The 21,138-nt window shown below is 39.2% G+C and overlaps 1 protein-coding gene across 5 annotated transcripts in view; it reads right to left on the bottom strand.

Annotated features, from left to right (window-relative positions):
- The window catches only part of tmem245 (transmembrane protein 245), a 32,642-nt gene extending 11,741 nt beyond the window's left edge, over positions 1–20,901 (bottom strand). For 4 of the 5 annotated variants that reach the window (XR_009808809.1, XM_061915708.1, XM_061915710.1 and 1 more), the window contains exons 1-7: positions 20,261–20,901; positions 15,032–15,149; positions 14,719–14,814; positions 8,042–8,149; positions 7,760–7,957; positions 7,504–7,673; positions 865–888 (exon numbers count right to left, since the gene is read on the bottom strand). Coding sequence is in view for 4 of the 5 variants with exons in the window: in XM_061915708.1 (XP_061771692.1) it covers positions 865–888; positions 7,504–7,673; positions 7,760–7,957; positions 8,042–8,149; positions 14,719–14,814; positions 15,032–15,149; positions 20,261–20,860 (1,314 nt within the window). In the remaining variant the exon portion in view is untranslated. The remainder of the gene's footprint in view (positions 1–864; positions 889–7,503; positions 7,674–7,759; positions 7,958–8,041; positions 8,150–14,718; positions 14,815–15,031; positions 15,150–20,260) is intronic. The other variant, XM_061915709.1, reaches the window with a different exon arrangement.
- Between the last annotated feature and the right edge of the window lie 237 nt (positions 20,902–21,138).

The raw sequence follows: 21,138 nt of genomic DNA, 5'->3' as shown, positions 1-21,138 counted from the left end.
GGCGCTGGCGCCTATCTCAGCTACAATCGGGCGGAAGGCGGGGTACACCCTGGACAAGTCACCACCTCATCGCAGGGCCAACACAGATAGACAGACAACATTCACACTCACATTCACACACTAGGGCCAATTTAGTGTTGCCAATCAACCTATCCCCAGGTGCATGTCTTTGGAAGTGGGAGGAAGCCGGAGTACCCGTAGGGAACCCACGCATTCACGGGGAGAACATGCAAACTCCACACTGAAAGATCCCGAGCCTGGATTTGAACCCAGGACTGCAGGACCTTCGTATTGTGAGGCAGACGCACTAACCCCTCTGCCACCGTGTTTCAAGCATAATACATTTCCAAAATATATAAATACTACAAAGGCCTACACATTTATTTGTATGTATTATTTTAATTGGGTTACACACGATCTACAATTTGTTTTAATTACAAAACCTACCTGCCAAATGTGATTTTTATTAATAGTCAAATATTAATATTAGGGGACAAAGAAGCAGCAATGGGAGTCTTCCTGTGAGGAAAAAACTAAACTGGAACAAAACAAGATGTAGACAGCACAAGGAGATGGATAGGGTAAAGCCAAACCAAGCGTGTGCGTTCTCTCTTTCTCACACTCACACGCACGCACACACACACACACACACACACACACACACACACACACACACACACACACACACACACACACACACACACACACACACACACACACACACACACACACACACAAGCCTTCGTCCTTTCTTCATTAGTCTCTCACACACTCTCACACACACACACACACACACACACACAAACTCACACAAACTCTTGCGCGCGCACACGCACACACACTCTTACATTACTAAAACATTACCTGCTTGTTAAGCCAATGCCACAGCTTTGGATAGAAGAGACAGAGACATTGGGAAAATTGTTATTGGAAAGATTTATGCACCAGTCAGCATATTTACCCCGTGCAACACCTGTGCTCGGGGGCAGGCGTTAAAAGGGAAGTGTGGGCGTGGTGAGGGGGAGTAGGTGTTGCCTGGCAACCACTTTATGGAAGTTAAACTTTGGTATTTCCTTTTCAATTAGACATTAAACAGTAAAGTGCTCCAGTGCTAATCTCAAATAGTGGCCTCCCCACTAATAGACACCATGCCACGATTTATCATCGGGTCATACATTTTAAAACCAATAAATAACTAAAATAGGAGACGTCCCTCCTATAGATCCTTGCAGAAACATATCACACAATTGACAAATGCCATAAAAACAAACATCGGCACAGCCATGCAGCCTTGACTCTGTTGCAGCCATCCCTTGGCTGCATTCTTCCAAAAAATGTGGCGTGGTTTGTGTAGCATGGTTTGGTATGGTTTACTTGTTCCAAGTTCCATTAAAGAACATCACCTGATTATATTTGCACAGTACATGTCCGAAAAAGATTACGAAGAGCAAAATACTTTCCCTTTCTCTATATCTATTATATGAACACCATACCATAAAAGAATAAACAATATTAAAACTAAAGATACAAAATAAAATTAAAACTATTTGTTGTATGTTAAATGTAATATGAAAAAAAATAGTTTAGAGTTCTTAAGAAAAATTTAAATATAAATTAAAAACTTGAAAAACAAATGGATGTTCAAATTAAATAAATAAAAAAATAAATATGTGCATTTTATAAGTAAATACTTGGCATAGATTCAGCAATAACGTATTGACTTAGTGCGACTTGGAATGAAAAGACAAAATAGAAAGTGCTGATGTTACAAATTCAAATTCTTGTTGTAACACAGAAGTAAAATTTTTTCATTGTACAATAAACTCACAGCAGCGTGTCTAGTTCCAACGTTGAACAAGCATTTGTACAAATAAAAACCTAACTTCAACATTGACTTTAAATTATTCAACTGATACTCTCTGCAGGTAAGTAAAAAAAAAACAAGCTGGGCACATATTTGGGGAACTACGGTAATGAATAAAGGAAACAGTGTAGTAGGGCTGGGCAATATATCGAATATACTCGATATATCGCAGGTTTGTCTCTGTGCGATATAGAAAATTACTATATCGTGATATTAAAGTACCGTATTTTTCGGATTATAAATCGCTGCGGAGTATACGTCGCACCGGCCGAAAATGCATAATAAAGAAGGAAAAAAACATATATACGTCGCACTGGAGTATAGGTCGCATTTTTGGGGGAAATTTATTTGATAAAATCCAACACCAAGAATAGACATTTGAATGGCAATTTAAAATAAATAAAGAATAGTGAACAACAGGCTGAATAAGTGTACGTTATATGACGCATAAATAACCAAGTGAGAACGTGCCTGGTATGTTAATGTAACATATTATGGTAAGAGTCATTCAAATAACTATAACATATAGAACATGCTATACGTTTACCAAACAATCTGTCACTCCTAATCGATAAATCCAATGAAATTTCCTGCCTTGATGTCGCTTCTAAACAACTCTGCCAACTCCAAAGGTATGCGCTGCTTCCTCTTTTCGTTTTCTGCTGCATATTTCAATACGTCCAGCTTGTAATCTGCAGTACATGATTTCCTTTTCGGTCCAATTTTTGTTCAGCCCTTCTCAGTTTTTATAAATTACCGCCAACGATGAAATGATCCATATTTATAGCTACGGCAGTACCATATAGCATATAGCAGTTAGCATTCCATGACCCACAATGCACTTCTGCCATGACCCTTTTCCTGCCGAATTTTTATTGGTTGACGGGTATGTGACGATTGCTGACGTGTGTGTGACGATTGATGACATTTTCTTTATCTCTTCCGCAAATGAGATAAATAATATTATTTGATATTTTACGGTATTGTGTTAATAATTTCACACATAAATCTCTCCGGAGTATATGTCGCACCCCCGACCAAACTAAAAACAGCACGGAGTCCATGTCTGGCGATGGTTTGGCTTCAACCTTCAACCATTTCCACATGTAAAAATTGTTAACAACGAAAAATTGTTAACAACAGAAGGAGATAAAGTCCGCAGAAATTTACCACATAGCGAAGGACATACACTATTGAATTTCCTGGTCTGCAGCTAGATTTTATTTGACAGTTATTGAAATATCTTGTGTGACTTCTTGCACAAAAGTGCCCTTTATTTGTTTTAAAACATTGTAGTGGCGTTCAGTATAAAAAGTGCACTTTAATTTAATGTTGTTTTGATATGTCGTCTTATTGACATCATGCACAAAAGTGCATTAATAGCTTGTTTTAAAATGTCTCTGACAAACTTGCACTTTCTGTTTTGAAATTACATGTTATTAAGCCACTGCTTAATAACTGTTTCATAAATACAGTTTTGGCAAATTGACTTAGTTGTAATTTCCCTCTCTGCATGAAAGTTTAAAATGACCATATATTAATGCAGTGTGAACAAAAATGTTTTAATGTAGACACATAGATTCATCATACTGGTGTGATCATATGCATCAAGTGTTCATTCAAGACTAAGGCAAAATATCGCGATATATATTGTGTATCGTGACATGGCCTAAAAATATCAAGATATTAATAAAAGGCCATATCACCAAGACCCTACAGTGTAGCATGTGTAAATGGCGTTTCAGAGTAGGGCTGGGCGATATTGCCTTTTTTTAATATTGGGATATTCTTAGGCCATATCGCGATTTACGATATATATTACGATATTTTGCCTTGGCCTTGAATGAACACTTGATGCATATAATCACAGCAGTATGATGATTCTATGTGTATACATTAAAACATACTTCTTCATACTGCATTAACATATGCTACTTTTAAACTTGCATGCAGAGAGGGAAATCACAACTGAGTCAATTGACCAAAAGTGTATTTATTAAAGCTAATAAGCAAAGGCACAAACATTCAAGTCATTTCCAAAAAATAAATTGCAAGTTTGTCAGAGACATTGTAAGTGTCAAATAAAAATTAGCTGCATAATAGGAAATCAAATAGTATTTGTCCTTCACTATGTGGTATGTTACTAAGGTTATGAAATTCTCTTCATTCTCTAGCGAGTGACTTTTCAAATGATGCTACATATTAGCAGTAATGCTACTTTTTATAGCAGCGCTTTCCCCCCCACACTTGACAAATTACGGTTGTAAAAAAATGATAAATGGGTTGTACTTGTATAGCGCTTTTCTACCTTCAAGGTACTCAAAGCGCTTTGACACTACTTCCACATTTACCCATTCACACACTGATGGAGGGAGCTGCCATGCAAGGCGCTAACCAGCACCCATCAGGAGCAAGAGTGAAGTGTCTTGCTCAGGATACAACGGACTTGAAGAGGTTGGTACTAGGTGGGGATTGAACCAGGGACCCTCGGGTTGTGCACGGCCACTCTCGCACTGCGCTACGCCGTCTGTTCGACATATTCCCACTTGAAACCGAACCAACGCCAGACGATCGAAACCCTGTTGTTTTTATTGGGAATTAAGTCTTCCTTCATTTGTTACCAGATCCGCAGCATCTTTCTCTCGTACGGCTACGTTAGCAGCTAACGTTGGCCCAGCCACCACGTCTCTGCTCTGCGAAGGGGTGTATGTGACGTATGACGTGACAGTTTGTGACGTATGCAAGAATGTGAGCCTGCTTGTCTGTGAGGAGACACAGGAAAGAGCGAGGATAGCCTGAAGTGTACGCCCGCAGCTAAAAGTCCTGCGAGAGAACGTATACGCGAATATTACGATATAGTCATTTTCCATATCGCACAGAGACAAACCCGCGATATATCGTATATATCGATAAATCGCCCAGCCCTATTCCAGAGTAAAGTTCCAGTTCTATAATTAGAACTGGAACATCACATGGACAAAGATAGGACCTTCTGGAGGAAAGTTCTGTAGTCAGATGAAACAAAAATCGAACTGTTTGGCCACAATACCCAGCAATAAGTTTGGAGGAGAAAAGGTGAGGCCTTTAATCCCAGGAGGACCAATCTAACCGTCAAGCATGCTGGTGGTAGTAGTATTATGCTCTGGGCCGGTTTAGCTGCCAATGGAACTGGTGCTTGACAGAGTAAACAGGACAATGAATATTTCTTCAGGACAACCTAAAATCATCAGCCCGGAGGTTGGGTCTTGGGCGCAGTTGGGTGTTCCAACAGGACATTGACCTCAAACACACGTCAAAAGTGCTAAAAGAATGGCTAAATCAGGCTAGAATTAAGGTTTTAGAATGGCCTTCCCAAAGTCCTGACTTAAACATGTGAACAAAGCGGAAGAAACAAGTCCATGTCAGAAAACCAACACATTTAGCTGAACTGCACCAATTTTGTCAAGAGGAGTGGTCAAACATTAGACCAGAAGCTTGCTAGAAGCTTGTTGATGGCTACCAAAACACCTTACTGCAGTGAACCCTGCCAAGAGACATGTAACCAAATATTAACATTGCCGTATGTATACTTTTGACCCAGCCGATTTGGTCACATTTTCAGTAGACCCATAATAAATTCATAAAAGAACCAAACTTAAATGATAAATAAATAAATGGGTTGTACTTGTATAGCGCTTTTCTACCTTCAAGGTACTCAAAGCGCTTTGACACTACTTCCACATTTACCCATTCACACACACATTCACACACTGATGGAGGGAGCTGCCATGCAAGGCGTCAACCAGCACCCATCAGGAGCAAGGGTGAAGTGTCTTGCTCAGGACACAACGAAAGTGACGAGGTTGGTACTAGGTGGGATTTGAACCAGGGACCCTCGGGTTGCGCACGGCCACTCTTCCACTGCGCCACGCCGTCCCAACTTCATGAATGTTTTTTGTGACCAACAAGTATGTGCTCTAATCACTATCACAAAAAAACAAGAGTTGTAGAAATTATTGGAAACTCAAGACAGCCATGACATTATGTTCTTTACAAGTGCATGTAAACTTTTGACCATAACTGTATGCATAAAAAAACGTTTTCTTTTGTATTATTTTTTAAATGAATAAGTAACATTTATGACAACCTTTTTCCAAAACACAATATAGAACATATATGCATACATTTATCATTTGTTTTCAAAATGGTTACAAAAAAGTGGGACCCCAAAAATTTACTGTGGGACCCCATTTTCATGACTTGATGAGACCCTGGGACCCAATTTTGAAAATTCCTAGCGCCAACACGGGGGACAGCGCAGCACAGTTTGGAGAGTAGCCGTGCCAGCAACTTGAGGGTTCCTGGTTTAATCCCCACCTTCTACCAACTTATCACATCCGTTGTGTCCTTGAGCAAGACACTTCACCCTTGCTCCTGATGGGTCATGGCAGCTCCCGCCATCAGCGTGTGAATGTGGAAATAGTGTCAAAGCGCTTTGAGTACCTCGAAGGTATTTAACACTGATGGTGATGGGTGCCGTTCATATCTGAACTGATACGGTACCAATTACCAGTACATGGAAATTGATACCGGTACTCAACTGTACTAATTGTTGTTACTTTTCTGTTAATAAATGCAATTTTTTTAATAATACAATTGTATTTTTTAGGTAACATTTTAAAAATGAGCTATTTATGATAACTGTGTTGTGAAGTTGTTATATATTGTTTTATAATAACGTTTGAGTCACATGTACAATGCAGTTGCACTTCCAAGATATTAGATAGCAGTACTATGGTATGCTGTCTAACTTAAAGTATGTTGCGCCCTAGGAAGTATAAGTATTTAATTTATTACACAACAGCTGTTTGATTGTAACAATCATCTTAGTTGAAGTTTTCATTACCAAATTTGGAGGTGTTGAAATTGTCATGTAAAATCGTGAATGCTAATGCCATATATAGCAAATCCAATTTAAAATAGCATCAAGCGAGCACATTTTGCAAGAAGAGATCCTTACTTTACATTGGAGTGTTTACAACCAAGCATACTTGCTTATGTTGGTGTTGAAAAATGCAACATTACATTAAAACCTCTAAAGGCCTTTGTGGCTACATGCGTGGACAGCACCTTTTAGCTCTTATTTCCAAAACAGTGTACACTACTGAATTGGGGTCTTATGCCGACATATAGGCACTTATACTGCTATCTGCTGGTGTCAGAAGAGTATAACATACAATGGAATTGGTAAAAAAAGTGTAAAAATTAAAATTAGCATGTCACTAAACATGATGTACACGTTTGTGTACTTGTGGACCAAGTACATCATATCAAAAGATGATTTTTAGTTTTTACTCTAATTAGGGTCGAATAAACCCAAATAACAAAGAAAAAAAAAGCATGTAAACAAACAGCTTGGGCCTTAAAGGAGTTTAGCTGTGTCCGCACTGAGTGCGGCTTGAGTAATTGTTTACGTGAGCCGGTGTTTAAACTGCAACCGGACATGAGGTTAGATGCAACAAAAGTATTGCAATATGGCATCGTTTGATTTTACATCAATCGATACCCGGAAGTATCAACGGAATTTGGTCAATGCCTATAATAGTACTGAATTCGGTAACCATCCCTGTACTAAATGGACTGAAAGTCTTTAATCTTACCTTAGTGTCAATACGCAGTAAGAACTGAGCCAAGCCTTTAATAGGACCTGGCAGCAGGGCTTCCTCTCGTTCCCGACCGAACCGCTCCAATACCGTCCACCATGAGGTCAGAGTCCGCTCTGCAAAGCTTTTCAGGCCAAAATGGACTACCAGCTTCTTTATCAGCCACACTAAAGCATCAACACAGGTGTGAGACATACACCTTGTACAGAAAGCATTCCAGAAAAGACAACATGCCGATGTATGTGTACGTTACCAGCCACAGGGATGGGAAGGAGCTGCAGGATCCAGAGGTTGAGCCATACCTGGACCAGGACTATGGCCCAGACTAGAAGGATGAAGTAGATGTCGCTGGCTTTGTGGGAGGGCTTCTCTTTCTGGAAGAATCCAGTTGGTCGAGAACCCTGAAGGAAGCCAGGGGTAGCGGGAATGTTGTCCACTGAATCTTTACCATCTTGGTGGTCAAACATGAGCACAAAGATGGTATACAGTACATCTATACCTTCTAAAACAACAAAAAGCAACTAAAAATGCTCACCTCCAGCACATACTTTGCTGGGCTGCGATTTGGTCTGACGTTTACCACAGGAGATGGCCATGTAAAAAGTGTTAGCAGCAAATGACAGCACTTGCCCCGACAGCTCTCCTGAAGAGTTGTCATGAGGACACAAATACTTAAAACCATCATCCCGAGAGGTGTGTCTAATATTTTGACTGTCTCATATAGATAACACATGAACACACAAAAACAGCTTTCAGTTTTAAACACAATGATAAATACAGGTGGTTAAATTGATACTTCTCTAATAGTGTCAAGTAATCACAATACAACACTTTGTCACTATTTTAGAGGAAGACTTTTCGCGTGCTGACTGCACCAGAAGTTCGGCAATCTTTCTGCAGGAATGGAAAACAACATTGCGCATCAACAAATCAAACCATATCAGCCACCTGGAATGATAGCATGTGTATTAAAAGAAGCTGCTGTTTTTAAAGAAGCTGTCCCAAAGCCAGCCGCAAAGGAAGGCGCATGGTTTGGTCCTAAGTGCAAAAAGTTTGCAGGAGACGACCCGAGGGCTAAAGCGATCTGTGATTTCATCCTAGAAATGATGGCGCTGGACAACAAGCCCTTTACCATTATTGAAGATACTGACTTTTGTCAGGACAAATCTAAAGAGTTCAAATCCACCTTGCTTTACTCCAGGTGTGCATAAGTTAGAGATACATCTTGAATTAAAAAATTACAAATACAAAAAAGTAAGTTATCGGTATCAGTCTTGAGAAGCGGAAGTTATTTGTTTTGGCAGGGCCTCCTAAATTGGGGCCCTAAGCATACTTTTATTTGGAGCCAAGCAAAACATTTTCACACTTTTTTAATGCCAAACAATTTTTATACTTTTTAACTCAAACTTGTATTTAATTTGATGCATGTTTTGTACTAAAAATTAGTTTGTGCAAAAAAACAAAATAACATAATTAAAACATAAATTAGCAAACCTTTCAGAAACAACTCCGACCGTAAGACAGTGAGAATTTTTAGGGAAATTTGCCATTATATTCTTATTAGTGAGTAGTAGAAAGGGGCTGGAAATTAGTCTCTGCAAAATTTTATATGAAGCCATTCATAGACTGCTTCATCCCAAGTGCAGGACCAATAGACTCAGAAACTCCTTTGTCCCACACGCCATTAGACTGTACAACTCCTCTCTGGGGAGAGGGGCGGGGGTACTAGACTGACGGGGGATGCAAAACAATAACAGTGCGATACTTTTTCACAACATGGTCACTACTGCATAGTTTCTCTTGTTATATTCTTATTTTACTGTTATATTTTCATTCCCATTGTTGCTTTTTATTTTCATTCTTATTGTAATATTTTTCAATTTTGTTTCCATTCAAACCCCTATTATTTACTTTTTACTTTTTAAATTGATCTCAACTCTTTACAATGCTGGTGGAATTTTAATTTTCCTGAAGGAACTCCTGAAGGAATCAATAAAGTACTATCTATCTATCTACCTATCTACGTATCTATATTTGACATTTTACAAACAAAATGGGAACCCCCGTATCGTGGCACCCTGAGCACAGAGCATGATCCACGTTTAGGGAGGAGCAGCCCTGGTTGTCGGCTTGGAAAAAATAAATTGTGCATCCCTACTTTTTAATCAATATTTTAAAGAGATCTACGAACATTTTTACTCCACTCGTAGTTGATTCAACATATTATGATTTCTTACTTTCACAATAAAAGTCATGTGTTTTCAGTCGTGCCCCCAGATAACATAGAAATTGCCGGAAAGGGTTTTTTCCTTATCTCAACCACTTTAAAATTATTGGTCTTTTTACAATTCAGTTTATCTGAAAGTTTTCCAATATTAAAATATGCTATAGTATTTTATGTGAAGTTTCTTAAAGTAAAGTACCATTTTTGAAAGTCATCATAAGGGTTTAATTTGTGCAAACAGTAGGCATGGGCGATGTAGCCTAAAATCTATATCACGATTTATTTTGCGATAACGTTTTAAAGCATACTTAATTATTTTGTACGTAAATAATTGGAATTATTTAAAAAGGGGTTGCTAAGGTTCCTAAATGGCAGCTGACATTAGCAGTAACATTTAATTGAATTTAATGCAGTAACATAATTTCTGGTTGTATTACTTTCTCAAAAGTATTATTAATCTAAAAGGTTTAATGTTAATAGTTGATTACTTTGTTGTAACATGTTCTATCTACACTTCTGTTAAAATGTAATAAACACTTATTCTTCTGTTGTTTTCATACTTTACATTAGTTTGGGGCGAAACTACAGATTTGTGTATTGTTTCCAATACATAGTAATTACAGCCAGGAGCAACATTGGTCATACCAACGCTGATACTGATACCTAAATGTTCAAGATCATTGAATGATTCTGTGTTGGAAACATTTTTTTTTTGCCATCGTATAACATTTATATACCATTGTAGATTTTACAATTGTTAAAGTTAAAGTACCAATGATTGTCACACACATACTAGATGTGGTGAAATTATTCTCTGCATTTGACCCATCACCCTTGATCACCCGCTGGGAGGTGAGGGGAGCATTGGGCAGCAGCGGTGCCGTGCCCGGGAATCATTTTTGGTGATTTAACCCCCAATTCCAACCCTTAATGCTGAGTGCCAAGCAGGGAGGTAACGGGTCCCATTGTTATAGTATTTGGTATGACTCGAGTACTGACTTGGTACTGTTCTTGCTGTCATTTTTTCATCCTGAGTGTAGCACCTTTCCTTTTTTCTTCGCTCAGTCCCATTCTGTGACTGTGTTGCTGAGAAAAACATATGCTGTTAGTGAAAGCACATTCTGACCAGGTCGATGTGAACTGTATCTCTTCCTTCTCTCAACTTCTTAGAAACCTTCTGCTCCTTTATAAAATCATTGTCTCAGCAGCCTGGTGCCTTCCATCAAGGTCTCCTTTCTTCGAACTGAAACCTGTTCTGCCATTTCCGGAATGTATTCAATGTATAAAGAATGACATACAGTATCTCTAAATTTGCGCCTTTTTCCTTTCATTCTTGCTCCAAATGTAAACGGTGCCTTTTTGAGATGCTCGAGCTTCTTAAATAAATTTCGGAAAGACAATTTTGTTGGACTATTGGATTATAAAAAAATCCAATACAATTCAATTTCTAATCAGGATTATAATCACACAAAACACAGGAATTAAAGATTTTAATTATTTATTTTGGTTCTATATTAAATCCTTTGATGTCTGCCCTTGAAGTACTCCTGTTTCCAGAGACTTATTTCCTAAGTTTGTAAACAGTAACAGAAATGACAAAATATATTAATTCTGTGATAATAAACAAATATTTATGTACCGGTAATCATTGTAGCATCAACCATTTTTGCTATTATACTCTGGATCATAACTATTGATATTTGTATTGTTCCAACTATCTTTGTATACATTCAAGAATATTAACACTGAATTAGGGTTGTTCCAAAAATTTAGTACCAGTACCAAAATGTATATCAATAATTTGATACTTTTCCAAATAATAATAATATTAATAATGCATTAGATTTTATATGGCGCTTTTCAATTATTAGATACTCAAAGTGCTCACAGAGAAGTGGGTACCCATCATTCATTCACACCTGGTGGTGGTAAACTACATTTGTAGCCATAGCTGCCCTGGGGTGGACTGCCAGTTTGCACCTACGGCCCCCTCCAATCACCACCTATCATTCATTCATCATTTATTCACCAGCGTGAGCGGCAGCGGACGCAAGGGTGAAGTGTCCTGCCCAAGGACTCAACGGCAGCGATTTGGATGTCAAGAAGCGGGGAGCAAACCTGCAACCCTCAAGTTTCTGGCACAGCCGCTCTACCCACTACGCCATACCGCCCCAAATAAAAGGGAACTACAAAAAATGTCAATATTGGCTTTAACAGAAAATCTTACATTACATTAAACACTCATAGAACAATTTTACGAGGTTAAAATATAAATTAAAAGGCATTAATTAAGTTGGGCTTTTCGTGTTGCACTCAAATAACAATTTACAATTTTCCATAATACATATAGTCTGTCATAATCAAGGATTAGGTTAGAATAGAACAGAAAGTTTTACTGATATTATATTAAATTATTCATGATTTATGGTTGCCACTCCTGGTCTGTGCTTTAAGAAAAATACAATAATAATTAACTACTAAAAACAAAACTATGGATAAATGTACGCAGATAAGCCATGGAGCAAGTAAAACACACATTTAATAAAGATAAAACATAAATTGTAGGAATTTGTTACAAAATTTAGTCATTTCACTTGCATTAGTTGACTCTAAATGGGTGGTTTTAACTTCACTAATATCTGGCATCAAGCCAAGCAGCTGTGTGCGCGTCTACATATCTACATGTGCACAACAGGGTAGCAGGTTAATTTATTAGATGTGTGCTTTTGAGAATGTCATGGTGTTGGCTGAGTGACGTCAGTGAGTGAAGTAAGTAAGTAAAGGGAGAGAGAAGTAGTGCTTGCATTGCGCAGTAGAGAGATGAACAGGTCCAGTTGTTTCCTGCAAAATAATAAAGCAACCAGATCGTCACGAATCTGCGGCCTCCGATTCTGACCGGAAAGTGGAGCTTAGCAGACCCGTGGCCGGGTAAAGTGAAGGCTGGATGAATGTCTGCCATGTGCTCCTCGTCTACGGTCTGCATGGAAGCCGAACAGCAAGACAGGTGTAACAACTACACCTGTCCGTCACTCTTTATATCTCCTTGTGCAGATATGAATGCTTATTATTTAAATGTTTACCTAAGTTTGAAGCAAAGGTGGTAATACTAATCGCCACATTTGACAAGGCGTGTTTTAAAGCAGCTGTTGTGAGAGTAGTGTATGTGTGTGTGCTGCTTTAAGAATGGTAGTATGTAGGGTGACGTGACTGTTTAAAGCGTCACCTATATTGTTAGTTTTGAAGCCCAAATACCTCAATATTGTGCTTCACGCACCTTCTTTATTAACCAATAGAATTGCAGTGTTTTGCCATTCTTCCACTCCAATATGTTATTGCTTGTATTCATTTTGTGTGCGTTTTGACACACTCAACACCATGCGCTGCTAGTCAACGCTGCACAGCGGCATTCTGCTGAAAGAATGGTACCGGTACTTTTCAAAGGTGGTATAGTACCGATTTAATTTGATTAGTACTGCACTACTTTATTAGTACTGGTGTACCACACAACCCTACATTGAATTAGTCATTTTACTCTTGGTCATATTCAATAATTATATCAAACGAAGTTACAGTTTAACATGTTAACAACCTTGTCAAATGATATCAAACCATGTGTTAACCACAAAGATTATTATTTATTCAACAATGGCCTTGAGTTCAAATCCCGGCCGAGTCATACCAAAGACTATAAAAATGGGACCCATTACCTCCCTGCTTGGCACTCAGCATTAGGGGTTGGAATTGGGGGTTAAATCACCATAAAAGATTCCCAGGCGCGGCACCGCCGCTGCCCACTGCTCCCCTCACCTCCCAGGGGGTGATCAAGGGTGATGGGTCAAATGCAGAGAATAATTTCGCCACATCTAGTACGTGTGTGACAATCATTGGTACTTTAACTTTAACCTTAACATAAACCATGGGTTTGGGTCAGGCTGATTACAAAAATAAATACTAATAAAATATAATGTGAAGGTACTAAAAAATAACTGATAACAAAATGTATTTACATATGACTATATAGTACCCTGCCTTCCGCCCGAATGCAGCTGAGATAGGCTCCAGCACTCCCTGCTGCCCCAAAAAGGGACAAGCGGTAGAAAATTGATGGCTATATAGTTCTAAAATTAACTAAATTAATAATCAATTACAACAAATATGATTCTAAATTAAACTTTCAATACAATGATAGTGCAAATAAATTAACAGCTTCACCATTTTGGTCATAATATTTGCTCTGATTCAACTTTTCTATGATTGAGCTCTAGAGTTATTCAGTTTGTTTGAGAGGGTCATTACTCCGGTAGGTGGTGGTAAAGTGTATTGCAACTGAGTACCGCTGCGGCCCATAAGGACCACAGCTGAGAAACAGATATTTTTTGGCAGTTCTCAAGAGGGTGCTCGAGGCCAAACAATGGGCCTATGGTTAAGAAAGATTGGCTTATTGTATCCTCCAACAGTGTGTAGTGTAGCATGTTTAACTATTTCTCGTCCTCAAGTGACAGTGATACTTGAACTTAGTTTATTTTTTATCATGAAGGCAAAGATTGTTGGCTAAAACGCAGCTTTACACTGTGGAAAAACATAAGCCGCTCGCGAGGGCGCTAGATTGAGGACACATTTGTTTGCTTGTTGGTGCCAAGTTTGCGGGACATAGCCAGAACGTGTCATCAACAGGCATTATCCCGATATAACGATAGTATTAAAAAGCTCTATTGTTGGCCAATTGTAATATCACTTATATCACTAACGGACAGATGTGCCAATTGACATTTGGATGTTTAAACTGCCAAAACATTAAATTTAAAAAAATGTTTTAACATAATGAAACATTATCCAAAATAAAATTAACAATGGCATTTATTACATTATCTAAAAATGAAATAATGTACTTTAATACAAACATGTAATGATGCATGTCACGCCATTAACTTTTACATGTGTGTTTATTGACAAGCAAGCAGTATCATAATTATTTAACCAAGCCTCACCTCTGCCAGGGACAGGTGGTTTCTCCTGGGAGCCCACAATGAGAAGCACAATCACTACCACGAATAGGGGTACTTTCCACGAGCCAGTCAGAGACACTAAATGGAAAAACAATAATACTATAATCCATCTGCAATACATATTTTATTGCTTCATTTTGTATTGCATGATGCCATTTTGAACAATTTAAAGGCCACAAAAGGTCACAAACTCATAGCAGAATGCCCTCAGTGTGCTAAAATTAAGAGGGGAGGCAGTTTCTCATGTTACACTGCATTTGTCTGCATGTGTTCTGTTCAATCGCATCCCACTCACCAATGTAGAAGAGCAGGGTGGTCCACACAGGCAGAGCAACGCTTCTCAGGTAGCCTTCAGTTTGAGGACTCCACTTAAAACTCACTGCCAACAAATATCCAACAACCACTGTGCAAACCTGGAAATAAAAAAAAACAATATGTCAGAAATGAATAATTGTGTACAACTAAAGTTTGCATGCTTAACTTACCGTATCTCCTTTTAGTTTATATTTGTTGCTGAAACAATGAGTTTTATGTGTTAGAATTATTTTATTTTTTTTAATCCATCCATCCATTAGCTACTGCTTGTCCCTTATGGGGTCGCAGGGGTGCTGGACCCTATCCCAGCTGCACATATTGGCCATTAAACAGATGAATATGTAAAATAATTGTGTCTATTATATCATCTTGGAGTTACTCCTAAACTATTTTGTTGCTAAACTAATATGGTCTTATTACCTGAAGTGTATGAAAAATTAGGCATGTGAATCTTACAAAGACTCAAAATTCAATGTTGATTCTCTGGTTGCAGTTCGATTCAAAATTGATTCTTGATTCAACACAATTCTTGCTGCAAACCAATTATTTCAATATATTATTTGGTAAATTAATTACAATAAAGCTGTTTCAAAACAGGTACCAAACTTTTCTTTTGAGTCTTTGCTGTGGACATGTGACGTATACGTTAGAAATCGACCAGTATGTTTTTTTCAGGGCCAATACCGATTATTAGTCATCAATGAGGCTGATAACAAATATTTGGAGCCGATAATCACTTTCAGTAAAAGTTAACTAAACATGAATAGTATACATTAGTAAACAGTTGGACAACACGTTATGTTGTTGGTCTTTTTAAGGACGCGTCGGTTCAGTAATGTTTTATGTAGCGCTTATGGTGTGACTAATTTAGCAGCAACATGCAACAGGGACCAAAGACCTTTATTACGTGTGTCTAATGCTACAGGTCAGGCAAGCATCAACAGTTGCATTTCAAAACACAGAAAATCTCCTGGGAAAATTGAAAAAATATAGGATTTTTAAATTTAAAAAAAAATAGCAGCACAGCTGCAGAGTGGTTAGCGCTTGTGTTTCACAGCGAGACAGTCCCGGTTTATTCGAAGGTGGGTGTACCCTGTCTTCCGCCCGAGTCCAGCTGGGATAAATTGTATCTGCTGATGCCGTTATGTTGTAGTTGTAAAAAAAATTACAAAAAAGCCAATACCGATATACATCAAAATACTAAATATCGGTGCTGATCATCAGCTCGACTGATCTATAGTATATTTGTAGTGAGTAAATGCAGAGATGGCATAAATTAAAATTGTTGTTTTTTGTTTTACAAAAAATTGATTCTTAAAAATTATGAACAGACTAAAAATCTCGATTCGGATGTAAATGCGTGCCTATTTTTACCGAAACTCTTATTATAAACGGTCTTGTTTTTGGTCGATTTTGAAACATTTGATTGCAGATCATTATGCAAAACGTTTGTGGTCTTTGCAGACACTTTATTTGCCGTTGATGTGGATTAGCTGTTGCAAAAATGTGGTTTAAGGTTAAGACCGCTGCTTCAACAATATTTTCATTGAGGTTTCTGTCACTTCAAGCCTGTGACCTAATTTGACTGCAGCTTAATACAAACCTCGTTTCCATATGAGTTGGGAAATTGTGTTGGATGTAAATATAAACGGAATACAATGCTTTGCAAATCAATTTCAACCCATATTCAGTTGAATATGCTACAAAGACAACATATTTGATATTCAAACTGATAAACATGTTTTTGTTTGCAAATAATCATTAACTTTAGAATTTAATGCCAGCAACACGTGACAAAGAAGTTGGGAAAGGTGGCAATTAATACTGATTAAGTTGAGGAATGCTCATCAAAGACTTATTTGGAACATCCCACAGGTGTGCAGGCTAATTGGGAACAAGTGGGTGACATGATTGAGTATAAAAGCAGCTTCCATAAAATGTTGAGTAATTTACAAACAAGGATGGGGCGAGGGTCACCAATTTGTAAGAAAATTGTCGAACAGTTTTAGAACAACATTTCTCAACGAGCTATTGCAAGGGATGTAGGGATTTTACCATCTACGGTCCGTAAATCCTCAAAAGGTTCAGAGAATCTGGAGAAATCACTGCACGTAAGCGATGATATTACGGACCTTTGGTCCGTCAGGCAGTACTGCATCAAAAACCGACATCAGTGTGTAAAGGATATCTCCACATGGGCTCAGGAACACTTAATAAAACCACTGTCAGTAACTACAGTTGGTCGCTACATCTGTAAGTGCAAGTTAAAACTCTACTATTCAAAGCGAACGCCATTTATCAACAACACCAAGGAACGCCGGCGCCTTCGCTGGGCCCGAGCTCATCTAAGATGGACTGATGCAAAGTGGAAAAGTGTTCTGTGGTCTGACGAGTCCACATTTCAAATTATATTTGGAAACTGTGGACGTGGAGTCCTCTGGAACAAATAGGAAAATAACCATCCGGATTGTTATAGGCGCAAAATACAAAAGCCAGCATCTATAATGGTATAGGGGTGTATTAGTGCCCAAGGCATGGGTAACTTACACATCTGTGAAAGCACCATTAATGCTGAATGGTCCATACAGGTTTTGGAGCAACATATGTTGTCATCCAAGCAACGTTATCATGGACGCCCCTGCTTATTTCAGCAAAAAAAATGTCAAGCCACGTGTTACAACAGCGTGGCTTCGTTGTAAAAGAGTGTGGGTAATTTCCTGGCCCGCCTGCAGTTCAGACATGTCTCCCATCGAAAATTTGTGGCGCATTATGGCGCTTAAAATACGACAAGAAGACCCCGGACTGTTGAACAACTTAAGCTTTACATCAAGCAAGAATGGTAAAGCATTCCACTTTTAAAGCTTCAACAATTTGTTTCCTCAGTTCCCAAACGTTTATTGAGCGTTGTTAAAAGAAAATGTGATGTAACACATTTGTGAACATGCCCTTTCCCAACTACTTTGGCACATGTTGCAGCCATGAAATTCTAAGTTAATTATTATTTGCAGAAAAAAATAAGGTTTATAAGTTTGAACATCAAATATCTTGTCTTTGTAGTGCATTCAACTGAGTATGGGTTGAAAAGAATTTGCAAATCATTGTATTCCGTTTATATTTACATCTAACACAATTTCCCAACTCATATGGAAACGGGGTTTGTAGATGCTAACGTTTAACATTGCTTACTTGATTTACTTTTCAGTTAAGTTTAGCTGTTTTGTGATCATTTGTTTTATGATTAAGAATAGTGTCAAAGTCTCTTAATTCAACATTTATGTCATTATTCATGCATTATTACATGCGGCAAAGTGGTTTGTAACTTTGAGGCTGCTAAAAAAAATTATTGAGTTGACGTTTGTGTCACGTTAAAAGCATGATAACTTGCCTTGGGGCCAACTTAATAAATGAAGGGTTGTTAGTGTAGACCAGGGGTAGGGAACCTATGGCTCGCGAGCCAGATGTGTGGCTCTTTCGATGACTGCACCTGGCTCTCGGATTAACCTTAGCTGACATTGCTTAGCACGAAAAGTAATAACTCTGCTGGAAATCACAGTGTTAAAAATAACGTTCAAAATATAAAACATGGTCATGCATTTTAATCTACCTATCTGTTTTCTATTGCACCTTTTTAAGGTTGCGGGTGGCTCAGCCATCCCAGCTGTCCTTCGGAGTACAGGAGGGTCGCATTACTGGTAAGAAGGATTTTATTTATTATTGGTGAGCTTCACGGTGGCAGAGGGGTTAGTGCGTCTGCCTCACAATACGAAGGTCCTGCAGTCCTGGGTTCAAATCCAGGCTCGGGATCTTTCTGTGTGGAGTTTGCATGTTCTCCCCGTGAATGCGTGGGTTCCCTCCGGGTACTCCGGCTTCCTCCCACTTCCAAAGACATGCACCTGGGGATAGGTTGATTGGCAACACTAAATTGGCCCTAGTGTGTGAATGTGAGTGTGAATGTTGTCTGTCTATCTGTGTTGGCCCTGCGATGAGGTGGCGACTTGTCCAGGGTGTACCCCGCCTTCCGCCCGATTGTAGCTGAGATAGGCGCCAGCGCCCCCCGCGACCCCGAAAGGGAATAAGCGGTAGAAAATGGATGGATGGATTGGTGAGCTTCAGAATAACAATGTTATTAAAAATAATAAGAGCCTTATTATAGTTAAAAATGTTTGTCTTACTTAAAAAATGAACGCATTTAGCTGTATTTAGTGTTATAAAATAATACATGGCTCTCAAGGAAATACATTTTAAAATGTTTGGCTTTCATGGCTCTCTCAGCCAAAAGGGTTCCCGACCCCTGGTGTAGACTGTATAAAACAAGCTTGGGCAAATATTTTGACTTGGGGGCCAAATTTAGACAAAAAAATGTGTCTGGGAGTAGGTATATCTGATTTTTGAGAACACTGATACAAAACCTCACAATAATGTCTGATTGAATGCTAAAAACTTTATAAAGGACCGCCTTAAAAAACGGAATGGAATTTCAAGCTTTTATCCTGAATGAGACACCCGGAATGTACATGAAAATAAAAAATGTGGGATTTACAATATAAACTATGAACGATATCATAAAACACTGAATATTGACAACGTATGAATGCCACAAAAATGCAACAAACACAGCTAAATATAAACGCGAAAAAACTGGAAAATAAAAACGCATTTCAGGCTGGCCTCTCTGGAAACACTCTGTGGAAACGCTCCACACCCACACAGCTTGGTACCTTGTCTGAGCTGCTGTGACTTATATTACCTAAGTAACTAATTAGATTACCATAGTAACTAGTATATAATACTTTGCATAGTTGAAGACTTACGGTCATTTGAAAACATCACAGCACATCATAATGGCAGCTACACTTTACATCTTAAAGAACTAAAACAATTATTTGGGAATGTCCGTCGGGCCAGATTGAAAAGCCTAATGGGCCGCATGAGGCCCCCGGGCCTTAATTTGCCCAGGTCTGGTATGAAAAGTGTAGATGAGGCAAAATATTAGGAACAGCTATGCAGTTCTATATCCATTAAACATCATTTAGCCTGTATTGATATACTTAGTATATTGATATGTCAAAGTTTTATTGAACTGAGGAATATTTTTGTAAAATTATACATATTTGATATTGATCTGCAGCCATTTTCAAAAGCATCACTCATACAAGAAGGTATATAGGTCATAATTACAGAGAAGGTACAAGAACCTACAGATCCTCACCCACACTGCGTGGAAACAGTCCAGCACGATGGCAATGAGCCCACAGGTGTAGCCAAGTAGCACCTGCATCCCGATGGAGCTCCAGGACAGGTAGAGGAGGTACAGCAGAGGCGCCCCGGTTCCGATCACCAGCAGCACATTGAGCTTCTCCAGCACCTGCCGGCCAATGGCGTCCACCACATAGTTGACACACCACACCGGCACCAGCAGAGTGCCCACCACGATGGGCGTCCCTGTCTCCTGCAGCCCGCCGAGCCAGGAGCGCCCAAGCCGGGCTAAGGAGTGCTTAAAGGGGTGGAGGAAGGTGCCACACAGCACCGCCCAGAGCAGCGGCCGGAGGAAGGCCTCCAGGATGAAGTAGACCAGCACCGCCGCCCCGCAGCAGATAGCCACGAATATCATCGCCCCGGTGTTGTAGAAGGCCTGCTTGATGTTTTTATCGAACTTCAGCGACGACGGCTGGGTTAGAAGCTGGCTAACCATTCCAACAGCTGGCTGGACACTCTCGGAGAAGGAGACCGAGTGAGGCTGCCCCGTTCGAGGGCTCTCGGATGGAGAGCCAGCGGCAGGGTCCGCCGGCGAGTCGCCCTCGTCCGCCATGTTTCCCTAACCTCTTTTTTTTTTTACCGCGTGCGAAAGGAAAACATGTGACGTTGAGTTGACGATGTGCATCTTGGGAAATGTAGTCTAGAATACCCTTTCCTAGTAGGCCTTTTTTCAACCAGTTTTTTTTTTGTAAATTAACAACCTGTATTGTTAGACAGTTGTCTGTCTATATGTGTTGGCCCTGCGAGGAGGTGGCGACTTGTCCAGGGTGTACCCCACCTTCCGCCCAATTGTAGCTGAGGTAGGCGCCAGAGCCCCCCGCGACCCCAAAA

Source organism: Nerophis ophidion, linkage group LG11 (assembly GCF_033978795.1).
Source record: "Nerophis ophidion isolate RoL-2023_Sa linkage group LG11, RoL_Noph_v1.0, whole genome shotgun sequence".
Taxonomy (NCBI): Eukaryota; Metazoa; Chordata; class Actinopteri; order Syngnathiformes; family Syngnathidae; genus Nerophis; species Nerophis ophidion.
Note: the sequence above shows the minus strand (reverse complement) of the source record. Positions and strands in the feature narration are given on the sequence as shown.